This window comes from Chrysemys picta, chromosome 7, assembly GCF_011386835.1.
Source record: "Chrysemys picta bellii isolate R12L10 chromosome 7, ASM1138683v2, whole genome shotgun sequence".
NCBI lineage: Eukaryota > Metazoa > Chordata > Testudines > Emydidae > Chrysemys > Chrysemys picta.
The window spans coordinates 4,946,475-4,963,201 of NC_088797.1; the positions used below are offsets into that span (position 1 = coordinate 4,946,475).

The following is a 16,727-nucleotide window of genomic DNA, read 5'->3' on the forward strand; positions in this document are numbered from 1 at the left end:
ACTCCCGCACCCAAACTCCTTCCCAGAGCCCACACCCCAATAACCGGCCCCAGCCCAAAGCCCGCACCCAAACTCCAGCCCAAAGCCCGCACCCACTCCTGCACACCTGCCCCAGCCCAGAGCCTGCACCCAGCACCCAAACTCCCTCCCAGAGCCTGCACTCCTCCTGCACCCAAACTTCTTCCCAGAGCCTTAGGCAGGTGTGTGGGGGGGCATAGACTACCAAAAATTATACAAACCTGTCACCCCTGAATGGCAGCTGGTCCCCTGCACCCCATCCCCTCATCGCTCATGCTCCCCTTAGCCACACACAGCCCTGCGGGGGCCTTTCCCTCCACCCTGCAGCAGGCTATATAACCCAACACCTTCCCACCCCAAACTCACATCCCCACCCCGGCTTCCTTGCTCCTCAGCTCATCTCCTTCACCCCATGTCCACTGACATCCCCCATCTCAGGTCCTGGCTGCCCCTGCTTCTCCCAAGCTCAGTTCCTCACCCCTTCACCTCCTCATCTCAGCTCCCGGGTCCCCCTGATTCCCCAATCTCTGCTCCTCACTCCCTGACCCCCCATCTCAGCTCCCAGGTCCCCCTGCTTCTTACCCCCAACTCAGCTCCCAGATCCCCCTGCTTCCCCAATCTCTGCTCCTCACAGTCTGACCCCCCATTTCACCTCCTGGGTCGCCCGGCTTCTTACCCCCCCCATCTCAGCTCCTGGGTCCCCCTGCTTCCCTAATCTCTGCTCCTCACTTCCTGACCCCCCATTTCACCTCCTGGGTCGCCCGGCTTCTTACCCCCCCCCCCCATCTCAGCTCCTGGGTCCCCCTGCTTCTCTCTGCTCCTCACCCCCCATCTCAGCTCCTAGGTCCCCTCCTCAGACTCTCCCTTTCAGCGCCCCCCCTTAGCTGCTCGCCTCCCCACCAGCTCCCCGCGCTGGCCCCGGGGCGCGCCCTGGCCTCTCCAGCGCTGTGCGCCCAGGGGCGCGGGCAGCGCGCACATGCCCGGGAAGGCGGGGCAGAGGCGCCCGGCCAGCCCCTCCCTTGCCTCCGCCCAGCGCTCTCGGCTCGCGTGTGCCACAGCCCGGCGTGTCTGTGTGGAGGGAGCGCAGCGCCCAGCTCCAGCCCCGGCTCCTGGGTGGCTTCTCCGGGCGCGCAGCGGCGCAGGCACCGCGTCTCCAAGCGGCCTCTGCGCGCAGCGGCGCCTGGGCGCTTTGACGCGCTAGCCGGGGCGGGCAGTAAACTTTGCAGGTTGGGGGCAGAGGCGTCGGAGCAGCGATGGAGGCGGTGAACCAGGTACGGGGAGAGGGGGCTTGGGGCAGAGGCCCGGGCCGGGGTTGGCTCTCGGTCTGCTCCATGATCCCGTCTTGTGTTTGCTTTCTCCCTAGCTCACCTCCACGGGCACTTTCCGGGCGGTGAAGGAGCCGCTGGCTTTCCTGCGGGTGCTGGAATGGGTAAGTTGGAGGAGCGGGCTGGGGCTCGCTGCGCAGGGCAGAGGATGCGCCCTGGCTGGGCGAGGGGCTGGAAATGGGGCTGGGGGCTGCAGCTGGCTCCCAAGTGCATCGAGAGGTCTGGAGGGGGCGAGGCGTTTGCTGGCACTGGTGCCTGTGGGTGTGCTGGGGTCCTCCGGGGGACGGTCCCCTGCGGGAGAAGCTCCTGCCGCGGGCGCAGCCCCCCCGTTTCCCCAGGGCGTGGGGAGGGAGAGACGCGCCCTGGTAGTGGGCTTGGTGATCCTGGCGCGCCGAGTGCTGTTGTGTTCTTCCAATTCCTGGTGGACTCCTGGCCATGTTGAAGGCGCAGTGGTCTGGGTGTATGCGTCGAAGCCCTTCTGTCTCTGGGGGGCACAGCCTGGATCGCCTCCCCCAGCCATGCTGGAGTGGGAGGGTGGAGGCAGAGACTTCCCAAAAGTGTAAACACAGAACAGGCGGCTGCGGGCACGTTCCCGCTCGCAGGGAGCTAAAGAAACGGGTAACAATGCACAAGGGAGGATGGAAAGAAGACCTGGAAATGGGGGAGAGACAGCAAGGGGGAAAGGAAATAGGGCCTGGGCTGGGGTAGCTAACACCATCCCAGCTAGCTAGCTTCCCCCTGCCACCCTAGCTGCAAAGTTCTTTGGATTTCTAGCACTTTCCCGTTTGGTTGGCTCCCCTCTTTGGCTGGTTCCCCCCCCCCCCCTCAGATCCTTGTGCACAGATAGGAGGGGAGGGAGAATTGTGTTGTTTTTTTTCCATTCTCCATTTAAAAAAAATCCTTATGCATTTAGCAAATTTGTCTCAGGGCTGAGCTGCAAAGGAGGCAAATAACGGGTTAGCGGCCACTGTTTCTCTGATCGTTATTCAGAGTGAAATCTGCAGGTCAAATGACACCCATTGCCAGTAGGTCTGAAGGAGGAGGCGAGACTGTCTGAAGGGAAAGTTCAGAGCATGTCATATAGGATTAATCACAGTCTCCTAACGCTGAGTGGCTGGTAAATGATGTCAGATACATATATGTGTGTGTGTTTATACATGTGTGTGGAGATTAATAGGTAGTGGGACATATCGAGCTCGTTTGAAGAGGTATATTTTGCTGTTTCGTGCATTTTTATATTCAAATTGAAAATTCGATGGCGTGTTTCTGAGCCCAGCATTTTAATGCGTTGTGAGAATATGAATTCCGATTGCTCTGCGCTGCTTGGAGGCATTCTCTGCCATGATTCTCCAGAGGCGCTCTACTCTGGTATGTTTGTGTCTGTAACCGCCATGCTGGGCATTAGTGTCCCTGGAATTCTGGGGCACTTTGAACATCAGATTTTGTATGGCAGGCTCAGGGAGTCCTGCCTGCATCCGTTTGTTAGCAGGGGCTGGGTACTGATGACATTTTTAAGGCGAGGGTGTTTTCTCTTGCCGAATGGCTATTAAATGTAATGGGCGGTTGTGTGTCCCTGTTATAATGTCACTCCTGCCCCCGTTTTTTATATGGATAATTTAGGCCAGCCAGGGGATAAACAGTGGGAAGCTTTTGGTGCTTTCAGTTATTACGACCTATTTTAAAGGCTTATTGTAGTTGTGAACTGGCAACTTTGGTAGCTACGCTATTTGTAAAACGTATAGCTTCTCTGGTGGTATTGACCAAAATGACCCTCCTCTGATGGCTCTAGGGTGACCAGATAGCAACTGTGAAAAAATGGGACGGGGCTGGGGGTAATAGGTGCCTATATAAGAAAAAGTCCCCAAAAAATGGGTCTGTCCCTTTAAAAATGGGACATCTGGTCACCCTAGATGGCTGTCTCGGGCCTGTGGGCAATGAGTTGGGGCTCTTAGTCCAGTTCCTTTTGGAGAAGTTCCACGTCATAAAACCTGCCCCCCTTTCTTGGCTGTCTCGGTAAAGATCCCAAGCAAGGACCAACTCGGTCTAGAAACTGGGCCTCTGAGCTTCACGAGGTGGTTCCTCTCAGACCATTAGGTTCTTCGGGCAGTGAGTGGAAGCTGCACTGTGCTGTATTTTGTGCTATGACTAAAGAGTGGACTTCATTCTGTAGGGCAAACCAGCCAGCACTAACATATGACAGCAAGCTCTTGTGGTCACGGGTGACATGCAAAACAAGGGTGTGGAACTCTTTGCCTAGTAGTACCCTGTATACTTGCCAGCATATCAGTGATCTAGAGAGACATCTCTTGACTCCATTGAAGTACATTGGATTAAGGGAGCTTTATGCACTGAGAGAGTGGGCAAACTGTAACTATTTTGCTACCATGTTAGAGGGATTGGGAAATAACCGTTCATTCTAAAGAGATGTTTGTGAAACTAAAAGTGCTGTTCAGTATCTGATGTCTAAAAGAGTGTGGAAGATTTAAAAAACCTTTCAGATGACCCATTTTTCTGCTTTTCCCAGTTTGCCTTTTTTCTCCCCTCATCTTTTTCCTCCTCTCTTCATCTCTCCTTGCAGTCCTTCCTCCCTGCACTCCTAGTGCATCTGCGTTCTCTTCCCCCCCCCCTCTTCTGAATGTTCATTTGTTCAGCACTTCAATTTTTTTAAAAACCAAGCACTCCTGCAGATTCTGTGGCAGCTCTCAAATTCCACAGCGGCTACGCAGCCTTTGGTGCACTTGATCAGAACAGTCAAATTACAGTGCTAATTGCTGGATTTACAGCTGTTACATTTTGGGTGTTAAATGGCGTGTGAGTGATTTTTGTTTTATGCAAAAAGTGCTGACCACAGAGGAATTCATCAAAGCGGCTCACGTTGGTAGTGTTGAATTTTTCCGGTCTTTATAGTCGGAACCTATAAGGAGGCCTATCCAGTGTTGCGTGTTGGAGATTTGATAGCGGAATTGTAAGGCAATAAATTGAACTTTAAAGTTTTTTTTAAGATTTCAAAAGAAAATTTAAAGAATTTTCTGGTGCCTTCTTTTTGCTCCTTTATGACGTATAAAGTAGGCCTAAACTTTTTCTCAGCAACCACAAAACAGCTTTTTCCTGATTGTGTTTTTTTTTTTTTTTTAACCTTAGCAATGTTAGGAAATGTTAAGTCTGTTCTTTCCTGGTTTTGCCAAATCAGATGTCTCAAAAGCGTGAGCTGCGCTTTCTCACCATTGAACTGAACAGGCACATGGAATCTTAGCCACAAACCTCCTTTTCTCCCAAAACGTTGCTCAGACTAGCCAAGTAGGTATGTTTTTATTTAAAGAAATAGTCTGAAAATAGAATTTTAAGCAGTCTGACTAGCAAATCACTCCCCTTGTCATTTGTTCCTCTTCTGTGATGTCATCATCCCACTAGTTTTCTAGTCACAAGGAGTGTTCCAGCAGAGACAACGTGAAAAAGTAGTAGGAAAAATATCGAGGTGGGGAAAAGTTCTTTATACATCATAAAGAAGCAAAAAAAGGTACCAAACTCCCTTCCCCCCCCAAATATGTCCCACTCGAGTCAGAAATTGCATTGGTGCATATGATTTTTCTTAGCAGAAATGGTGTTCTTCACTTCCTGCTCTGAGTGGTTGTGTGGTGTTACTGTGGGATATTAAGCAGCTGTCATGTTTCATCTCAGAAGCGTCTTCATTCTGGGGAAGGGATTGGATTATTACAGCAAAGATGATAAAGAAATGAATAACGTACTGAAATAGGAAGTCAATCCAGTCTATCTGTTCATAAAAAGCTTTGACAATCCTTCAGCATCGACAGTGCTGTAGAAACACCAGGTGTTATGTTTATTTACTGGGATGACTTTGTCTTGAGCTTATGGCAGATAGAGGGAATTAAACACACTTGATGTTTAGAAACAGGCCTCTCTGTTTTACCATGTGAGGTATGGCAGTCAAAAGTTCAGATGAGCAAATTTTCAACATAGTCCAGTCTCACAGTTTGCAGTCACACATTTTCATACCTGTCAGTTAAGCCCCTAGAGCAAGGATCTCAAACTCAAATCACCAGGAGGGCCACATGAGGACCAGTACATTGGCCCAAGGGTTGCATTCCATGAGGCCCCGCCCCTGTCCCGCCTCTTCCCACTCCTTCCCTGCCCCCATTCCAAACCCTTCCCCAAAGTCCCCACCCCAACTCCACCCCCTCCCTGCCCCTATTCCAACCCCTTCCCCAAATCCCTGCCCCGCCTCTTCTCCGCCTCCTCCCCTGAGTGCGCGGCTCCCCACTCCTCCCCCCACTCCCTCCTGGAAAGCACTAAGTGCTGCCAAACAGCTGTTTGGCGGCGGGAAGCGCCTGGAGGTAAGCAGAGGAGTGGGGATGCGGTGTGCTGGGGGGGGGGGGAGGGGAGCTTGGCGGCTGCAGGAAATAACTCCAGCCGTTTGTTTGAGACACCTGCCCTAGAGAGAATGGCTCATAGACTAACTCATGATAATCAGTAACTATATTTATTATAAATACTGATTGCAACAGAGCGTTTGGAAGGGCTAGCAAACCTACAGACCCATCACCACTGGAGAAGTAAGCACAAATATTTGTAAATCTAGGTCATCGGTGGAATGGGTTTAGAGTCACAACCGTGAAACCATGCTCACATCATAAAACACCACACAGCTGGGCAAAATTCAGCTTACATGCCAGTCTTTTCTAAGGAGAGGACACAGATCTTGAAAAGCAGGGCATTAGCAGACTGCTGCAGGAGAAACTTACCCAAAGTGTACTGATGCATGGTTTCTCTCTGTTTTCCAGTATCATCTTTTGATCACCACCAAACAGCTAAAGAGATAGTGCTGTAAAAAGAAGCATTTTAAAAAGGGCTGATTTCTCTGGATAACCATGCAAGTCTGTGTGTAATATATTTTTATTTATGTTTCTCATGTGCATCATCAGTGCTGCTTTGTAATCTCATTTCAAGCAAAATTATGGATTCAAGGGATTTAGAGACTAAATCAATTTAGGTCCAATAAAACAAAGATGAGAAAAGAGGTTTGCAAGAGTCTTTAACTATTAAGTAATGGAGGTGGATATTACTGCAAAGACAGAACACTAACATTATAACAGGTAACATTTACAGATCTATAATTCTTTGTGTAGTAAGACAATTAGAGTTGCACTGTCTGGATTTTCTATATTTCATTTTTTTTTGAGTCAGTGTCAAAATGTTGGAAAGACTTATCTAAAAGCAGTTCTGTCTACTATTCTTTTTTCCCTTTGTTGTTGTTAGAAACATTTGCATGAAAAGAGGATATTTGTTTCTTGAGGATTCATCTGTTTCTGCTGCTTATTTCTCTCATTGCAAGCCTCAGCAGCCAGTTGTGATGTCTCAAACAGAGCCCTGCAACTTCAGCTGAGAAATAGCTATCATACCTGTGTTTCTGCCAACAACAAACAAGTTAGGAGGCAAGGGAAAGCAGAATTCTCTCTAGATATAGATATAGACACACATATGCTCACACCCCTATATATGGGGCATGTGTCTATACACAAAAATATATGGCATTATTGTAGACAGAATTATTTGTAAATACAAGGTTTTTTTAAAGTGCTTCTTAATGTTAGCCAAGTCTTGATGGATTTCTGCTTTTTCTCTGCCATTTGCTACAGCACATGCAAAAGCTCACCCTCAAATGTGAAGTAACTTCTTGACATTTTCATACTTCGAGTCATACTTTTTTTATAGATAGAACTATCATTTTTAATATCTACACCCAAACAGTGAAATTGCTGCAGGTTTAGGAGCCCAGGGTGCTATGGTTGCCTTGGTCATCACATTTATATTGTTTTTGTTGTTTTTAAAGCCTATGTAGTAAACTCAAGTCTGGAGAATCAAGTGTCATGTTGGCCTTGTCTACACTAGGCTTATTTCTGAATTTTCCCCCCAGTTCAGCTTCCCCAGTAAGGCCTGGTCTATACTGGGGGGGAGGATCAATCTAAGATACGCAACTTCAACTACGAGAATAGCGTAGCTGAAGTCGACATATCTTAGATCGAATTAAAATTACTTACTTCGCGTTCTCGTGGCGCTGGATCGACGGCCGCGGCTCCCCCATCGACTTTGCTTCCTCCTCTTGCCGAGCTGGAGTTCAGCAGTTGATGGGAGAGCGATCGGGGATCGATTTATCGTGTCTACAGCACACGCAATAAATCGATCCCCGATCGATCGATCGCTACCTGCCGATCCGGCGGGTAGTGTAGACGTACCCTAAGAGCCCTAGTGTAGAGAAGGTGCTAAGTACCTTCCTGATCTGAACAGGATATAGACAGCACCTGGCTACCTGGAGCCCTTTGTGGTGGCAACCGTGGGGCCATTTTGGGCAAAAAAAACAGCCTAGTGTAGATACTCCCCTAGTGTAAGCAGGTGCTGTTTTTACCAGGGAGTGATTACGTCATTTACATAAATCATAAGGCCAGATTTTCAAAAGTGCTCAGCATGTAAGCCCACCTCCCAACATTGTCACTGATGGGGTTCCATCGGTGGTGAATGAATCGGTATTTTTCCAGCCTGTTAATTAGTGACAGAAAACCCTGCAGTGTAAATCAGAATGCGTATGTATCTGTGACTTTAATCTGCCCGCACTGTAATGTTCTGAAAAATGATCACTAGGTGTTTTGGACGAGGCAATAGGCATTTGGACATTAAAATGCTTAGTGAACCTGAGATCTTTAAAATAATGTACAGGATTTATGAGTTCAGATAATCATTATATATGAGCATCTTTATTATGTGTGGCTGAGATTTCCAAAGCTGCAAAGGACAATTGGGCATCCAATCTGCCCAATTTCTCGTGGGAATTATGCATTCCAATTCCCAACTCATCATCACCACTCCATAGGTCAGCTGACTGGTCAGCATGCAGAGCCGGGGCAAAGCTGCTTCTAGCAGTCTGTCACGAGTCACATTTGCCTGGACTTCGTAGTCTTTTGACTATGCCTTGCAAACATAGATCTATGATACAAAGTCAAAGCTCTTGACGGACTGGGAGCAACAGCCTTGTTTTTGCCTCAGTGGCAGGGCGTAAATTCAGCTGGAGCTGTCCAGAGCGGAGTGCCGGTAAATATTTTCAACCCCTGTGGAGTTTTTATAGCATGCTGGGGGCAGGAGGGTTGCGGGGGTCCCCGGGAAATACTCTGAGAATTTAAGCCCTGCTCAATGCTGTTAGTCAGCTGACCCATCGAGTGCCTTAGTCAAATTGTTTTGCTTGATCTATGAAAGGACGTCGGAGCTGAATGCTACCAAGTGTGTCCTGAAAAACCATCAGGAGAGATGGGCCTAGAAAAACATGTCAGCCTGGATACTTTGGGTCACGACGGTGAAGGTTAGCATCTGCTTTAATTAAGACATTTCTGGATAGCAAGTTATTCTACAGACTGTATTACAGACCCATCATTTTTAAAGCCGCCTCAAGCCATCCTTTACATTTCCCTGTGCGCGTTTGATTTCTGCCCTCCAATAAGGCAGATATCCAACCACCTGATCTGGGCAAATGGAGGGCCTGTAATGGGAACTGTGTCAGATGGACCGCAGCACAGCATTGTTGAGGTCAGCAGGGCTACACATGGATGCAGGGATTTGCCAGGGTTGATCCAAGCGCATGGTTGGGGCCAGGGCCGGCCCTAGATCTAATGGCGTCCCAAGCAAGGAGCATTATCAGCACTCCCTGCTCCATATGTTAAACTTCTGAATACCTTATTTTTTTATTGCATTTGTAGCCCATTTCACGACTTTGCATGATTTAAATGCGTGATTTATCCCTGTCATATAAAACCATACATTTGCATGCTAGGGTCTGTTAATCTGTATTTATTCATGCCAAGAAGTAATGGTATTTCTTTTATAGTGTTGCATAGATAGGGGTTTGATAGAGATCTCTGGCGTCTCATTAAATATGTCCTTTATTAGCAGCTACTCACACTCTTCAAGTCTTAAAACACAAGTACACTTTCACAATTACACAATAAAACAAGGTTCATAATATCTCAGCTGGGCTTTCACATCACTTCGTTCTTATATCTCACTGACTGACTGGTGATGCCCTTTGCCTTATATACCCTGGCGGGCTTGGCTGACAACATTCTAGGGGGCTCAAGGAAAATGTAGTTCTCAAAGTCTGGAAGGTTTCACAAGATTTCTACAAAGGTCCAGAACATTCTAGGAGGTTGGTGACAAACGAATCTGCATACGGAATACCGGAAACCTGTTGTTTCCAACATTCTATTTTCCCTTTTGTCACTAACAACAAAAATTGCAGTCGGAGCCCAGCACCCCCAAGTCTGGCACCCAGGCAGTTGTCTGCCCCTAAATCCGTCCCTAGTGAGAGCCAGAAGAGGGATATTTGCATTTAGAGCAGAGGTTTTAACGTAGCCTTGTTGTCTGCCTGGTGATACTTACGCTACGCTAGCAGCCAGATACTCCATTATGAATTGGGCCCTGACTAAAGGTTGTGAAGCTGTGGCCCCTGCCCCACAGATCTGACACAGGCAGGGTCAGGAAGAGGGATGGAATAAAACATGTGTCAAGCTGTCCGTTAGTGGCTCAAAAGCGTGAGTACCAACCTCAGGGTAGACCGTTAAGAAGCAGGGCATAAACACTAAACTGGTGGTGAGTTCTACACTTGGATTTCACCAACCAATTATCAAGTGTAAATCCCTCACACACCATAACAGCCTTAATGTGGAGTCACAGACAGTCCCCTGGGGTACTCCGGTCTATTTTGCTACCCAGGTAAGCTTGTCTCTCTGAGAGCTGGTCCCTTTCACCAAAAGGCACAATACTATTCAGGGTGCTCCAAGTCCCAAAGGACCAGTCACTTACCCAGGTCAATTGCACCTTAGACCTCACACCGAAGATGATGCTTGTAGCCAATCCTATCATCATCTATCTAAAGATCTATTAACTAGGAAAAGGAAGTAAGAGTTTTTTAAAGGTTAAAGCAGGTACATGCACACAGAAATGAGTTACAGTCTTAAGTTTCAAAAGGTAATAGAAGCTTGTATAATAAGCAAACTCTATGTCCTAGGGCTACCCCAGGCTTAACACTGAAGATCTCTTGCTTGTGCCTAGAAAATCTTGCCCTTGAGAGTCCATGCAGCATAGAGATACAGTTCCTCCCTGTTAGGGCTTTTTATTCCTTCCCCCCTTCAGTCTCACGTTGCAAACTTAGCTGATGGGAAGAATTCACTTGCACCTCTTCTCTTCATGGGGCTGGGGGCACCCAGGGGGAAGAGCAATCAACAATGGCTTTTGCCCTCTGATGTTCAGCAATAGTTCATCTGGTGTCAATGGGTCTTCTGTGTTGGGCAGGACCTAATGCCTTCTGTGGGAAGCCAGCATTTCACACTAATTCACGCCCCTTTCCGGTCTGGTGATTTACACAGTTACAGAGGCTTACAATGCAAATGCTCAGCTATTACCTTGGAACATGGGATACAGATGTCATAAGTGAGATTAATGCGGGCGGCAATTTACAAAGCATTCAATCAAGTCTAAACAATGAGCACATTTTTATAATTCTAATACCTGTTTTAACAATACTTATACCCGGATGAGCCAGACTCATTCCAGCTATGTGTTTGTCAGTATCCAGGTGAGGCATGGGGACCTGGGCATAAGCTGGCACCTGGTTTGCCAGTGTTACAATGTGCAGTTTTAAAAGTGAATTATGTAAGTGTCACATGAGTCGCTCTGACCTCTAAGCATCATTAACTGGTTGATTTCTTATAGGCAGCATGGCATAATGTCATGTTGACTGTAAAGCATTAAAAAATGTATTAAGGGTTCTCTCATAGCGTGCTTAAATGACTTGACAAAGGTCACACGGTGAGTCACTGGCAGAGCTGTGAACTGAGCCCGATTGTTCTAGTAGCCACCTGCTGTTGCTATTTAGACAGCACTGTCACCCTTTGCTATGGAAGCACCCTAAAATTGTTAGTTATTTTACAGAAGCTTTATATATTAATTTATGGAGATATCCTATCTGCTAGAACTGGAAGGGACCCTGAAAGGTCATCAAGTCCAGCCTCCTCTAGCAGGACCAAGTACTGATTTTGCCGCAGATCCCCAAGTGGCCCCCCTCAAGAATTGAACTCACAACCCTGGGTTTAGTGGGCCAATGCTCAAACCACTGAGCTATCCCTCCCCCCCAATTTAAAGGTGAGAGAAACCTCAAATCCCATTAACTTCAATAGATTTTAAGCACACTCAATGTCTTGAACCACGCGCTCAGCCTCTTGCAGCACGAGGCTCTAAGGACAGACTTAGTCCTGATAATTGGCACTGTGACTCTTGTGTACAGCTTCACCCGAAGCTCAAACCAGGATCCCAGGGGCCTGCGGGTAGAAACTCTACCACATGTATTATTTTTATTATTTGAGAGGGGCTAGTAGCTGGATTCTCCATTTAGAATCAGGTCCCTGTTATGCTAGGTGGTGTCAAAGTACATAAAAAGGCAATCTGTACCACGAAGAGCTCATAATCTCATTTAAGACATGGTGGAACAAGTTCCTGTTACAGTCCATAGATAGGATTGGGGTAAAGGAGGTAAAAGCAATAAGAACACATGCAGGGTTGCCAACTCTCTGGATATTTAGTGCTTTTCTTAAAGCCTCAGCTCCAGGAGTCATGTGATTACATGAGACTCTCAGCTTTCACTTTAAAAAATACACCTCTACCTCGATATAATGCTGTCCTTGGGAGCCAAAAAATCTTACCGCATTATAGGTGAAACCGTGTTATATTGAACTTGCTTTGATCCACCGGAGTGCGCAGCCCCGCCCCCCCGGAGGATTGCTTTTACCATGTTATATCCAAATTTGTGTTATATCGGGTGGTGTTATATCGAGGTAGCGGTGTAGTAAATTTCTTGCCTTCATGGTCGCAGAGAAAAACTTGAAGACGTGAACTCTCAAGGCTCAAACACCAGAAGACAAATAAATGAACTTCAAATCCATTAGTGATGTAATCTCTTTTCTATGATAATCTTATGATGTTTGAATGTATGGGGCTGGCTGTACTGCACATGTTGACATAGTCTAACTCTGTGTATCAACTTGAAGGGAAGAAGCTGGACTTTACTCAGACCTTGCCAGTAAGAGCTGTGCTATTTTTTTCTCATCTGAAAGTTAGTGTTACAAAGTGAGCCTGGACAAAGTAGGTTTTATGGATTTCAAAGGGTTTTTTTGTTTTTGTTTTTTGATGATGACTTGAACATAAATTGGAGGCATGTGATTTCTGGTCTGAATGGTTGTCTTGTGTTTAGTGTTTAATTAATTAAAAAAGTATGGTTGACAAGAGACAGTGGGATCAGTATTGATTTAATTCCTTCAGTAACTTTAAAATTAAAGATGTCTGGGTACAAATGCCTTTTCCCTTCAGTATTTGCTATATTATTTCATCTGTCTTGAGATGGGAACTTAAAGTGCTTTCACCAATGGAGAACATAGTTGTTTATTGTACTTCTCTCTGTCTTGAGATACAAAGTATTTGGAACTATTTTTGATAGTGTTCATCAGAGAGTCAACAGAAAAACGTATAATGGGAGGACCAAGACAAACAGTCTGCTAGAGTTAGCTACATTCCTCTTTGCTTTTGTGGCTATAACCTGTAGGCAGCAACCATACCTAAGGAAATATTCAATCGAATAAAGACTAGGGAAGATCATCCTTTACTGGTGATATGCTCTGCATCTAAAAAGATATGTATCGCAGCTGATAATAAGCATTTCTTTGAATAGCTAACTCCCTGCCTTGAATGACAGAACTAGCCAGACCATCTATAATAATGCCCCTTGTGACTCCTAAAAACTTTATATAGAGAGCTGGTTGTGAATTTTTTGAGGGGGCATATCAGGTTTGATGAATCTTCCATTAGGAAGGTTTCTCAGGTCCAGGATGAAGTCTATTTGGGGGAGAAGGGAAGAGGGTTAGAACACTCATCTGAGTCTCCCACATCTTAGTAAGTGCCATAACCACAGAGCCAAGAAACACGGCTGCACAAAATAGGAAACTCTTTGGAGTTATGTGGTCCCTGTTTGCTTCAGTAGGAGTTTGTCATTGAAACTGGTGAGATCTGTTTTTGGTGAGGCTCCTTTTTGATGGAAGAAAAGCTGGTATTATCACCGTGTGTGTGAACGTTCTAAGCATTCAAAATAGGGGCTGGGGAGAGAGGCTGATTAATGCTAAATGTTTATTATATATGCAAGTCAAGAGTCTGTGAAGGGAAGAGCAAAAATGATTTGACTTTCAATGAAGAGGCATGGGGACAGAGAACTGTGTCATTAGACACACTACAGTAATATGTATCAGAAGTATTCTTGCCAATTTGTATCAGGGAGATGCTTCAGCCATTTCTTTCCTATAAATTGACATCTGCATAATTTCAGCCACTGGGTAAAAAGCCTGCACAAAGGGCTGGGGACGGCTGGGAAGAAAGAGCAAGCTGCTACTGTTACGATTTGAAACCCGAGTTCTGGATCCCTGACTTGAAAGCCCTAGTAACTCTGGTTACGTTAACATGTTTTGCGCAGCGAGTCGCCTCGCAATCCAAAGAGAGGGCATCAATCCCCCCAGCCTTTGTATGTACATCTGTCAGAGAGAAAAGAACCCTCTAGTCACTTTTTGCTAAAGCAATCACGTGGTAGTACAGAAACATGTGATACTGTCCCAGGTACAGTACTGTGGGAATCCTAACATTCAGTTCCACACACCTGCAAATTCAGTCTTTCCCCTTTTGCATCAGAGGCAGTTAAATGTCATAACAGGACTGTAAAACAATACAGAAGATAGTGCGCAGTCACCTTTCTATTTGGTCAGTCACATAACTTCTAAATAAGGGTGCCTATAACACGTTTATTTTAATCTTCCGATAGCGTCTACAATTACTGTAAAAAGTACAAAAGGTCCCACAACATGCTGTGTGGATGTGCTGCTTGTAAGGTGTCTTGTTAAGAATGGCATATGTACCGCCAATGTGACATAGTTGCTAAGGTGACGGCATGTTTTTATTTGGCAGAAACAAGAGTACTGAACATAGGCAAACTGTAAGTTGTTGCTTCATTTAATCTGCATTATTTACTCTTATGGCCATTGTGGGCACCATTTCATCAGCAGAAGCTTTTTCACATTCAAAAGATTTTATTTTCTTAATCAGAATGACCGGCACCTTCCCCCCGCACCCTCTTTAAGCAGGTGCTTATAATGCGCATAATTATGGATTTTTCAGTGGCTCTAATTGTGCTGCAAAATATTGTCTTGTAGTAAGTTTGGCAATAGGATACTTTCAACTAAGGACGTTTTTCCAGAGAAGTACCACACAGTATAAATAAAGAACTATAAGCTGTTCTTCATTAGCAGACTATGGGTATCTATGCATATACAACTGAGTGTCTGATTTGTGTGCATGTATAATTTTCCTAATCCTATCTGGGTGTGTAATCTTTGGGTGAGCTAGAGTTCACGTCATTGCCCCCAACTCCAACTCCCATAGAAAAGTAGCTGGAGACTCAGAGTTCAGTCTCTAAGGATTTTCAGCAAGGATTGCACAGGGTCAACCTCCCCACATTCAAGTCCCAAAAGGAACTAAAAAAATGAATTCAATTAAATAACTTTATAAAATCTTATGATAAAGAAACAGATAATCTCATTTTCATAGCATGACATGGCTATTTTATAATCCACGCACATTATCTTCACAAGCAGCAAAGGGTGGTGGCACCTTATAGACTAGGGTTACCATATTTCAGCAAGCAAAAAAGAGGACGGGAGGAGCCCCGCCCTAGCCCCTCCCACTTCCCGCCCCCCCAGAACCCCCAACCCTCCCCCCGTTCCTTGTTCCCTGACTGCCCCCTCCTGGGACCCCTGCCCCTAACTGCCCCCCAGGACTCCACTCCCTATCTAAGCCTCCCTGCCTCTTGTCCCCTGACTGCCCCAACCCTTATCCACACCCCCACCCCCAGACAGACCCCTGGGACTCCCACGCCCCATCCAACCACTCCCCACCCCCTGACAGCCCCCCCCAGAACTCCCAACCCATCTAAACCCCTCTGCTCCCTGTCCCCTGACTGCTCCGATCCCTCTCCGCACTCCTGCCCCCTGACAGCCCCCCCCAGAACTCCCAACCCATCTAAACCCCTCTGCTCCCTGTCCCCTGACTGCTCCGATCCCTCTCCCCACTCCTGCCCCCTGACAGCCCCCCCCAGAACTCCCAGCCCCCCACTCCTTGTCCCCTGACTGCCCCCTCCTGGGACCCCTGCTCCTAACTGCCCTCCAGAACCCAACCCGCTACCTAAGCCTCCCTGTTCCTTGTCCCCTAACTGCCCCCTCCTAAGACCCCCCCCAACTGCCCCCCAGGACCCTACCCCCTACCTGTACCCTGACTGCCCAAAACTTTCTCCACTCCCCCCCAAAAAGCCTGCCCCCTCCAGAACCTCCCTGCCCCTTCTCCTGCTCCCTGGCCCCCTTACCCTGCTGCTCAGAACAGGGTGTTGGGCTCTGTGCGAGCCGAGCCGGACACGTGGCTGCGCTCCCCAGCACAACAAAACCCGGTCCCTGGCCCTGCACAGTGCTGCCGGACCGGGCTGCAGGGGAGAGCTGCCGGCTCAGAATGCAGGGCGGATCCGGCTCCTCTACAGCTGCTCCAGAGTCCAGCCCGGGACTTTCCTGCAGCCCTCCCAGCCGCTCGCTCTGCTCTGCCGGGGGAGGGGGGAAATCCTGGACATTTTGAGTGATTTACAAATTCCCCCCGGACGCTATTTTTAGCACAAAAAGGAGGACATGTCCGGGTAAATCCGGACGAATGGTAACCCTATTATAGACTAACAGACGTATAGGAGCATGAGCTTTCGTGGGTGCATCCGAAGATGTGGGTATTCACCCACGAAAGCTCATAAGGTCTATAAGGTGCCACAGGACTCTTTGATGCTTTTACAGATCCAGACTAACACGGCTACCCCTTTGATATTATCTTCACAGTTATACATAAACATGAAGAAAACAAATTAAAATCTGAACAGTTCAGTCCCCACAGAAACACAGTGAGAAGAAACTGAGAGTTCCCCAAAGCTTCGGTTTAGTTCGTCTGAGTCTCAGTTAGCGTCTTTGATCACCAAATCTGTACAGTCTGAGTCTAAACAACATCTTCCCTCCACTTGCTTGTAGGAGTCTTCAGCTGGAATCCAGGCAGACTTTTCCTCTGCTGAAATCACTGCTAGCCAGTCAGCGAACTGATTAACCCACCACTCCATGAAGTGTATAGATTTAAAGAAAACTCTGCTGCAAAATGCTTCAGAGTTAGGGACATCCGCCGGCTTCCTGCTCCTGGACTCAGCTTCTCCCAATTCAC

General features: G+C 47.2%; 1 protein-coding gene across 5 annotated transcripts in view; it reads left to right on the forward strand.

The window, feature by feature from the left end:
* Positions 1-965: 965 nt before the first annotated feature.
* Positions 966-16,727, forward strand: part of SYNPR (synaptoporin) — a 176,919-nt gene continuing 161,157 nt past the window's right edge. Inside the window, exons 1-2 of one of the 5 annotated variants that reach the window (XM_008179453.4) lie at positions 966-1,289; positions 1,382-1,447. In XM_008179453.4, the coding sequence (XP_008177675.1) occupies positions 1,272-1,289; positions 1,382-1,447 (84 nt within the window). In that variant the 5' untranslated portion in view covers positions 966-1,271. The remainder of the gene's footprint in view (positions 1,290-1,381; positions 1,448-16,727) is intronic. The other 4 variants (XM_008179451.4, XM_065550645.1, XM_065550646.1 and 1 more) reach the window with 4 other exon arrangements.